We start from the raw sequence: 10,629 nt of genomic DNA, 5'->3' as shown, positions 1-10,629 counted from the left end.
CATTTGTATTACACCCTTTAGAAATGTGCACTTTAATAAATTTGTACAATACCTTCCCAGAAAGTCGTCTGGTAGGGGTTCATAGAAGTGTCTCTTCTCCCTCAGAGAAATAAGCTGGTGAATACAAATGTAGATATCTATCTATCGATCTCACTATCGAGGGTTTCAAACTTTTTCTCCCCGCAGATCCGTTCCTCGCTTTACAAGTATTTCCCCAACGTGAGGGGAATATTCATTTCGAGACTTCACAGGTCATTTGATCATTGGGGCTTGATCCAGTGGTTTAGAGGTGATAAAAGAATCAGTTGCGTCACATGCCCTCAACTTCACCATTTTAAAAGAAAAACAACTTAGTGGATGGATAGATGGGATCTTGAATTTGACAGATGTATATAACCTGAACTCCCTCTCTCTCTTTCTTCTTTCTTTCTGTGTGTGTGTGTGTGTGTGTGTGTGTCTGTGTGTGTGTGTGTGTGTGTGTGTGTGTGTGTGTGTGTGTGTGTGTGTGTGTGTGTGTGTGTGTGTGTGTGTGTGTGTCTGTTTTCCCTCAGGTCCGGTTCGTGAACAGCACCTGGGTGTTTGGGAGGGCTATGTGTCACATCAGCCGCTTTGTGCAGTACTGCTCCCTGCACGTCTCCACTCTCACACTGACGGCCATCGCACTGGACCGGCGTCAGGTTGGTCAACTCTCTGGAGATGCTCCTCTGTTCTAGAAGAAGCTCATATAGCTTAGTGGTGTGAAAATATGTTGTTATGCAGCGAACATGAAGATGTCAACATGTTGTAATAACAGTTAGTCAAGCCTCTGTATTTCTACTCCTCTATTTATATGGTCGTAGAGGGATGTTTGGCGCCCATATCAAAATATATATTTTTTTCTCAGATGGCAACCAAATGTCCTCTTAGGCTACAGAGCCTTGGGTGTCTGCGATGATGAATGCAACAGATTAATCACCAGAAAAAAAAGGAAAACTAGAATTAGTGGGCATTACTATTCATGAAGTGTCATCCATCTGTGTCTTCTGTTTAAATCCTACAATCCAAATGATGCAGACTGATGTCCGAAGGGTCCAAGCTGCTAACTGTGCATATACCTGTATTTGATGCCATTCAACTGTATAATACATATCCTGCTGTCCTTATAACATGATAATATTGTCATGTTAGGCTGTGAGATACCCATCACAGTGTGTATCTCCGGCTTGCAGGAATCAAAAATAACATGTTATCAGTACCAAACACCACGCACGTTGGATATCTGTCACAAATCCTGTTGCTGAAAATGTGTTATTGTCTAACTGTGATTTATTACTCAGGAGCTGAAGCACAGCAGTTCATTATTGTCTTTGGAAACAGCTGTTTTCAACTGCAATGCCCCTTTAAATTCCCACAGCAGGTGTTGTTGAGCTTCCAATTATTTTACTGGATCTTCCTTGGTAGATTGAGTTTGCTGATTTGTAAGAACCTCTAGTCTGTATTGGTTTTAAAGTTACTCACAGTTTCCACTCCATTTCGATAACCTCAGCAGACACTTTAGACTTTCTTTCCGCATTAAGCTCAGGGTGATTGGCTGATAACAATGGCCGTCAGCTGATCCGGCTTATCTGGGCTCTTAAACCGATACAAACTGAAGGCCGGCGCATGCTTCTGCGTCGTCAGGGGCCCGCAGGCACGCAGCTGTAACGCAGGACTCATTGTCATTCATGGTTCTCCAACTGTTGCGCGTGTTGCCATGCAATTCCCCACCAGAATACTAGGCGCAGTAATGTTTTTTGTCGAAGTCGGCTCTTCTTCGTGTGTTGCACGAAGAAGAGCGATTTATTTACATCGCCACGGCGGCTCCGCAGAGCCTTTTTCTGGCGGAAAAATCCGCCGGTTAGTGACGGATTATACTAGTGTCGGATCTCTTCTGCCAAGTGCTCTTCTATCTGGTCCATATTCGTTCTTCTAAATCTTCCGTGGTTTCCGGGCATGAACCGGAAATGCGACTCCGGAAATGATGTAGTCAGCAGACCAATCACAGCCCTCGCGGCCGGGTGACGCTTGCGGGGCTTTGCCGTCTAGTTAGAAAAATTGGCCAACGCACGTAAGGACGTAGGAAGGGCCGTGAGGGGCCCGGAAGGGCTCTTGCGTCTCCGTTCCCGTGAAAACGCAGAAGCATGCGCCGGCCTTGAGCCACAGCAAATAATGATTCTCTCCTCACAGCAGATTCACTCCGTATCTGCTTCTTTTCATTTTTTTGCACAACCACTCTGCACAACCACAGCAGATACCTCGCACATCCAGGCGCTGCTCTCATTCTTGATGTTTGGTTTCAGTTTTGTTTAGGTCCCATATGGAAGAAAAAATATAAGCATGTCTTGATTCTAAATCAGGTCTGGGTGCTATGTGAATACCATGAAAGTCATAATGGAAAATTCTTGATAGAAATGTACCCAGCTCATAATCAGAATCCGTCCTTGTAAGACGTTTTCAGAGATGAACTTTGCACAAAGGAAAAATGAGGAGCATTGAACTTTTGTTAGAAAAGACTCTATTGTTATTGAAATTTTACATTACATAACTTCATTTGCATAATTTGATGATTTCTATACCTGCTATATAATACTGTTCACTTCATACTGTATACTGGGAGTGAGATATTTGTATCAACGATCAATATGTTGGGCGGCAGGGTTTTTTCTTTTAAGAATAAACGTTAAATATCAGGTTTGTAAAAATACCAAGTTATGTGTATTTCCAGACAATTAATAATTTCCACTGAAGACACGAACTCTTGAAAATTAGGTCCAGACTTTCACCGTAATTAACTTTCACATATGAGTAACTCAGCAGGAGATTTTCCGACGACACAGTATGACTAATCATAAGAGGCCACATGTACATTTTGGTGAATACATAGGTCATATCAGTGAAGCATTTAGGTTAGGAGCAAATAAACCACACAGTGAATTTGACAAATTAGGTCATAGAGACACACAGGAAACAGCCATGACTTTTATTTAATGCTGTCTAGAAGTAATCCTCTGTGCTTTTATTCACAGTCAGACAATAAAATAATACAATAAAACAAGCCTGTTCTTGTTACGAAAACATGATGGCTTTTTTATATAATACCGTACAATGTAAGTTTTATATAATAAACATATGTCTTGTCGTGCCTTGTTTACTCAGGCGAAGAAATTATTTAATGCAATTTTTTAACTCCCCTATTTCCTTTGTGCAAAGCATCAGGAGTATCTGCAAATACAAGCTATCATAATGAGCAGGCTTTTCTAAGTGCTTTGAGTGGGCCTATACCTTTTTTAATTTTGCACTGATTACACACTGCAATTCACAAACATCTCATTTTGAACGCATCACATTTGATTGGGGAGTTTAAAGGGATAAATCACTGAAAAAACGAAAATTCCCTCACTATCTACTCACCACTTTGCGATGGAGGGGTGGGTGAAGTGTTTGAGTCCACAAAACACTTCTGGAGTCTCAGAAGTAAACCTTGTCAGTAGCCGATACCATGAAGTAAATGGTGAATGAGTCTTCAGAGTCATGCCTCCGTACTGGCTGAACTAGCAGACTTATACATGAGGGTGTGTCTGATGGTCCCTGAATGCACCACGTAGGAAGATATCAATGGACCTTTAGGCTTAAAACTTGGTGTAAATTACCTCATCTCTAGTTTATCCCCTGAGGCTCCAGGACTGGTTTTGTGGACTCAAACACTTCACCCGCCCCTTCATCGGCAAAGTGGTGAGTAGATAGTGAGTGATTTTTCATTTTTCAGTGAATTATCCCTTTAATGTAAAATGTACAAATCTGTACATTTCTCTCCGGTTCCTCATATGTACTGTAGTTGATTTTCTTTCATAAAGGATAAACAGTGCCATGAGATTTAATGAAACCTGTAGGAGAGGGTTGAGGAACAGACAAAGGGTAAGAGGATTGAGTTGACAGGAATGGCTGTAAATGCAGGCCCTCATGTATGCTGCTAATGGACCAAAGTCTAAAAAGCTTCTATTATTAGAAGTAGAAAAATTCACATAATGGAGACATTTTTGCGGTTAGTTTTGCAGATGGGGTAAAAATTATGAAATGACCACATGGTTCTCTGAAGCAGATCACATTAGATCTTACCTTTGACTACCTGTGATTTCCTGTGGCTTTTCATAAAAGAAGCAGGGGAAATTACAAATCTCTTAATTCACTCTCCTTCGTGTTTCCGGGTTGTCCGTCAGCCCCACTCCCGTAGGACCTGAATCCTTTTTTTCTTTGCGGATAATTATATTATTATGTTAAACTTTTGGTTGAACTACTTCTCTGTTGTGTAGGATGCACAGGGTCAGAGAATGACCTGTAATGAGATTCAGTTCGCACCACATGACCTGAACTAAAAAAATATGTTAATCAACCACTCAAACCCGACCAGACCTGTAGACCACCAGCCGCCTCTACCGTTCTCTCTCTCTCACCCACACACTCATCCAAGCCACCGATTTTTGGTTTGACTCGTGCTTTACTTCTGTGTGCTGCTGAACCACAGCTGTTTCTTAAGCCATGTAATTCTGCAGGCACTTCACTGATTTTATCAACATTACCAAACTAAATTCTTCCAAAATCATTTCAGCTAAAGCTGGTCAAGTGGAATATTGATTCAGGAACCTAATAGGAAAAAAAAACACTTCATACAAGGGCAAATTGAAAACCTGAGTAGCTCAGACAAAACCTGGCGGAAAAGTGGAGCACATATATCATTTCAGTAACAATGAGGAACTGCTGCAAGTATTTAAGGTGAAAGGAAATAAGAAATTAGCCATGATGATTCACATAAATCTTAAGGCTGCTGTCCTCAATCAATCTGAGGTAAGCACAACTCTGACACAGAGACACAAACATGAGCTATATAAAACTGAAAGAGGCCTTTCTGTGTAATTTGTGTGTTTTTTGAATCTTTATAACTTGTATCATAGACTATCATGTATATAAAGCTGGAGGACATGACGACTCCCCCAACATGAAGCCAAAGCATTGTGTGGTGTATGTCTGCAGTAAAGGTCCTAAACCCAGCAAATTGGATATGGACCAAACTAAAAAGTCAAAGTAAACGTCAAACACATTTTTATAAAAATTATTTTAAGGTCATTCTTATCACACTGATGTATTTTCAGGTGTTACTCTTTTTCTGGTAAGTTTGGTTTTAACTAGTCATTTCCTAGTCACTCCCCCCCTTTGGACGTTTTGGCTTAATTTTTTGGATATCGGGAGGAAGTAGAGATGTGTCGTCCATCTTTAAATACAGTCTATGCTTTGTACTTAAACATACCATTTTTAATGTAGAGCTCTTACTTGTTATGAATCATTCATATCGCACTGGTAAATTTACTTAAATAAATGATCCTTATAGTTCTTCCATCACCTACACCTAAATGTGGAAAAAGGTGAATAAGAAAAACTGGCATGTTAAAATGTGAAATTATGTAGAGCTGTATAAAGTGCTATAACCAAAATAATATTTGCAAATACATTTCTTACACACAAAACAATCTCAGGTCTTTAAATGTGGATTCAGGGAAATTCAATTAACGTTAACTGGACTGGATTTTCTTATCCCAGCAGGCTGGTTGTCCGCGGTTTTTGGTTGTTGCCAAAGTTTGTCTGAGTTTAAATAATCTATCCTTCAGCACTTAGCGGGTCGTGACTAAACTGAATTTGTTTTGCACAATAATTCAGGCGGTTTCTGAGACACAAATAGAGAGGACGAGGCTGATTTAGAGATTTGTATGCAGCTTTGCTTGCCTTGCAGACCGTGGCCTTGTGTTGACAATCTGCTGCACAATCTACCAGGGCATTGGTGTGTTTGTAATTGCATATTTGAGTCATTTCAGCACCTCGAATTGTTCACTGATGAACAGTGGGTGAAGCTGATATTCAAGCACCAGATAAAAACACATATGTGGGCGGAATGTGTATTTTATGTGTTTTATCTTACTTAAATCCGGGAAGTGATTAATTCATTCGTATATTCATTCATTTTTTCCCCTTAAGGTTATTTTACATCCTCTGAGACCTCGCAGGTCCCAAGCTCAAGGTCGTGTTTGGGTGGTTGTGATCTGGATAATGGCCTCCTGCTTCTCCCTCCCTCATGCAATCTACCAGAAACTCCTAACCTTTACATACAGGTACCGTGAAATACTGCATCCTCACACATTTCAACAAGAAGGGATCAGTTACATGTGTATAACAAGGTTTAGTAACAGGAACAGACTTTGGCTATTGGACTCAACACACATGATATGAAGTCTTTTAGAGTTCAGGATCTGCTGCTGGTGCTGGGGAAAGCCAGGAGGTGGATAATGGAAATTCTGTTGTATCACGTTATGAGATGAGATACGATTAGATAAGATAAGTTAAGATAAAGTAAGATATGATATGGTAAGGTAATTAAAGATAAGGTATGATAAGATAAGTTAGGATAAGAAAAGATTATCATGTTAGAGGAAAATTGGCGTCTGGTTTTTAAGTTCACAGTCACTGTATATAGTCAAAAAGTTTAATTGCACTTATATTTTGCACTTATATGTAGCACTTTGTAATTTGACTTTTTTGAAGCTAATGTACCTCCATAGTTCTTGCTGTTCTTGGTTTCTACCCTCATGTTTGAATGCACTTGCTGACTTTGGATAAAAGTGTCAGCTAAATGATATGTAAAGTAGTGTAATGTAACATTTTATTGTCAAAATAATTACACAATAAAACTGATCAGCATAATAACCTCAGACTTATCTATATCTTCTTTTTGTCCTCTGTATTGTGAATGTTTCCACCAGTAAGGAGCAGGAGCGCAGCCTGTGCGTCCCAGACTTCCCAGAGCCGTCAGACATCTACTGGCAGTACATCGACCTCCTGACCTTCATATTACTTTACGTGCTGCCGCTCCTCATCATCACTGCTTCCTACACCACAGTGGCCTGTCGGTTGTGGCGCCACAACACCATTGGCGATACCACGACCGCTCAGCACGCCACCCAGAGAAGAAAGCGGAGGCGGACATTAGCCATGCTGCTTCTTGTGGTCGGGGTGTTCGCTGTCTGTTGGTTCCCGCTCAATTGCTACGTGGTGCTGCTTTCCAGCCAGGCCATCCACTCGTCCAACGCCCTCTACTTCTGCTTTCACTGGCTGGCCATGAGCTCCACCTGCTACAACCCTTTCATCTACTGCTGCCTGAATCCCACCTTCCGCCATGAGCTGCGGCTGCTGCATGACATGTGCAGGAGGAAACAGAGGGCGGTCGGGTTGGAAGTTGAACTTCGGCCCGCAGTCATCTGCCCTCCCTGTCACAAGGCCGCATGGCCCGACAACCACGAGTCCTCGAGCCTGAGGCGTGATTCACCAGAGCCGGGCCAAGGCTCCTCACAGCAGGGTGGTTCCAGTCAGGCCCGCAACCTGAAAGAGACACATGTGCTTTTCACTGCCAGACAGGTGCTCACAGGGAGAGCTGACATCCTGTCAGTGGAGCCCATTGTGGCTGTGAGCTGAGTCAATCATCAGTAACTGAGATTGTTAAGTCTGAGGATTTCATCTTGTCCAGAAGACCACTGGAAATCAGGATTATGATTTTTGTGATGGATTTAAATGAGAAGGTGCTGGTGTTTTCTGAAGAGAGACTGTAATGTCTGAAGAGGGACCTCTGCCTGAACTGAAAGTTGAAATCAATAAGTCAATCGGAGCATCAACTGTTCAGCGGACATTATAGCCTTTTTTTTCTTCACTAAGATCTTTTCACACCTTTTCTCTTTTTGTGCATTGTTGGGAGAAAAATATGAACTCAGCTCTTAGAAACTGACAAAGATATGTAGATATTCAAATTTACATTTTGCCTTTGACTCCTTTAAGCTGGCTTAACATTGGAAATCGACATCTCTGATCTTTAAAACAGCTGTGGACTTAACAGTCTCATCACAGGGTCCATTTAGTCGTATCCTTCTGATCATTTAAAAAATGTAACTTCATTAAGGAGGTGTAATATATTAAGAGACTATCTTCATTACACTTTTTAAACAGGGTTATTATGTCATGGGGACATTGCAAAGAATGAAATGATGCAAACTGAGTTCTTTCTTTCCTTTGCAATGAGCTTATGCCAACAGAATCTGCTGAAAAAAATCATGCTTTCATTCTGATTTCTTGAGCTGGGTTTTTTTTCTTTCAAAAGCCTCCACAGGCAGGAATGATCCTGCTGGGGAAACAACAAAGTCCAATCATCCCTCAGAATCCCTCTCTCTCTCTGAAAGTCTGAAAAAAATAGGTTTCGCTTTGCTCTGACAGACAGAAACTCAGTGGCAATGAAATGCTCTTCACGTTGATTTACGGGTCATTTACTACCTGTCCTGCTGCTCGTACCTATTTGTGCTCCTCTTTGATTCCCTGTCATGCAGCCGGAGGGTTTGCACAGTGCGCACAAGACAGCGCTGAGGGACACGTCCACCTACAGTCAGTCTGAGTTTTTGTTGATAAAAGACCTCTCAGTACCGGCAGCAGCAGGGACACAAACCGCTGTAGTGATGATGATATGATGATCATATCAGGGTTTTTATCAATAAATCATTTCTCAGCTGATGGTCCGACTTTCAGCTGCACCTGTTCCCTTTATTCGCACCTTGGGAACAATTTAATAAAAAATGTATATAATAATACTATAATACTACTACTACTACTACTAACAATAATAATATATTATAATTTTACATTTATCCGTTCATCCATCCAAAAAACAATGAATACAATAATAATAATAATAATAATAATAATGATAATAATAATCCATCATTTGAATTTGAAGGTCACAGGATAATTATTGTTATTTCAAATGTAATTACAAGCATCTTAATGTCCTCTTTTTGCTAAAAGTTTGATGTTGCTTCATATAAGAACCAAGCACGGAAACTTATCTTTATATTGTTGGCGGTCTGTGTGCTACTGAATTCATTCCATCTTATCTGGCTGATAAAAGTGTTCAATCCCCTAAAGACCACTACTCCTGGCAACAAAAGAAAACCTTTCAGAACAAGATCAGAGTAATAAAAGCTAAATCTTTGCTGCAGTGTTGTTGTTTGAACATCTTAACCAATCTGTTCTCATATGAGATCATAGTCTGGCTCCAAAGGCTGCAGCTGCCTCGATGTCACAAGGTAATTTTTGTTTGCATGACGTCAGAGAATGTCAGCAGCGAGTCACAGAGAAACGTGCAGCGACTGTCAGCGACCAATAAACAAACCTGTCTCCTTCAGATTATATTAATATGCAACCAAACTGCAAAAGCACGTAGGTTTTCTGTTAAAAGTAACTGGAAACTGCCACATGACATGGTAATTGTACACTTTATGAATAAGGAGATGTGCAGGGTTTCCCAATAAAGTGGTTGTTTATTTTATTTAACATTTTATTGTTAAATAAACTGGTTAAATTTAACTGGTTGCAAAATAGCACATTATTCTACTTTGGAGGCTTTAGAGTGGGAAGAACATGCATCCAGAATATTTGTTTCCCTCTGCAGTCCTGAGTTTTGTGAAGGGTATTGAAAACAATGGCTACACTGAAAGCAGTCATCTCTAAATCTTATATTCAAAGACATAACAGAACTCAGTAAAAACCTGAAAACTGTAAAGACGAATCCCTGTCAGTATTAGCAGATATCCAACTACCCTATATACTCTATTCATGTAGACACCTTTTTGTTGTATGTGCATGTAGTCACAGACTCGTGTGTGAGCAAAGTACCGGTCCAGGAAATCAATGCTCAAGTAGAAATATGTGTACTTGTGTGAAGGTTATTTGTTCTCACAAGCCGGTTATCTTTGTGTTATGTTTTCCTTTTTCTGTCTCCTTTTGAAAAGCATGGAGGAATCGAAAAGGGTAAAAACATGTGTTCCCTTTCAGAGACTGACATAGAAAGTTCAGGGCTCATTTCTACTGTAACACACGCACCCCCCCCGAACATCCCATTACAGGGTCTGAGACATATGAAGTCCAATGGACGTCTGATGGTGTTCAACACAGTGAATGTACTGCAGATGGCTTTCACAGGTCTCGACAGTGTGAAGTAAGCAGGATCTAAAGCTTTGAGCTGCGGAGGAGGTTTAATGTAATATGTGCTGTTCTCTTACAATCATACCATTGTTTTACATTTAGGGAAACAGTAGCAGCTGCATAATGCCCTTGTGTGACTGTGTTTCACATACACCTGTTGAGTATATTGTAGGACAACATTGTTTAGAAAAGTGTTCTTATTTTACACAGTGTGAACAACTCAACACAGATTTTGTGTAACAATAACAACGGAGAACTAGCAATCGCAGAACAAATACCTATCTTGCCATTTAATGAAAGTTGAGAAAACTATTCTCAGATCCATGTTTATTTATATTTTGTTGTTAACCCAGCCTGGTTGATAAAACCCTGCACTTAGAGTTGAATGAATATGTTATGATTTACCGATGGGTGAGTTTTCCTGGTTGCAAGGGGAGAATATCAGAGGACTTTTAGCATGTTATGTTTCTTTTCTAGTGTTTTTTACGTCTGTAAAAGGGGTCATGTTTACTTCAATTGTATTGGATTCTGCTCTAACACTGTTAG

At 40.5% G+C, this 10,629-nt stretch overlaps 1 protein-coding gene across 1 annotated transcript in view; it reads left to right on the top strand.

Moving 5' to 3' along the window:
* The window catches only part of gpr83 (G protein-coupled receptor 83), a 9,211-nt gene extending 522 nt beyond the window's left edge, over positions 1–8,689 (top strand). The window contains exons 2-5 of the mRNA XM_061094877.1: positions 552–677; positions 6,043–6,176; positions 6,825–7,361; positions 7,428–8,689. Coding sequence (XP_060950860.1) covers positions 552–677; positions 6,043–6,176; positions 6,825–7,361; positions 7,428–7,533 — 903 coding nt within the window. The 3' untranslated portion in view covers positions 7,534–8,689. The remainder of the gene's footprint in view (positions 1–551; positions 678–6,042; positions 6,177–6,824; positions 7,362–7,427) is intronic.
* The last annotated feature ends 1,940 nt before the right edge of the window (positions 8,690–10,629 follow it).

This window comes from Limanda limanda, chromosome 2 (genome assembly GCF_963576545.1).
Source record: "Limanda limanda chromosome 2, fLimLim1.1, whole genome shotgun sequence".
Classification (NCBI taxonomy): domain Eukaryota; kingdom Metazoa; phylum Chordata; class Actinopteri; order Pleuronectiformes; family Pleuronectidae; genus Limanda; species Limanda limanda.
This window is presented reverse-complemented; position numbering and strand designations above follow the sequence as displayed.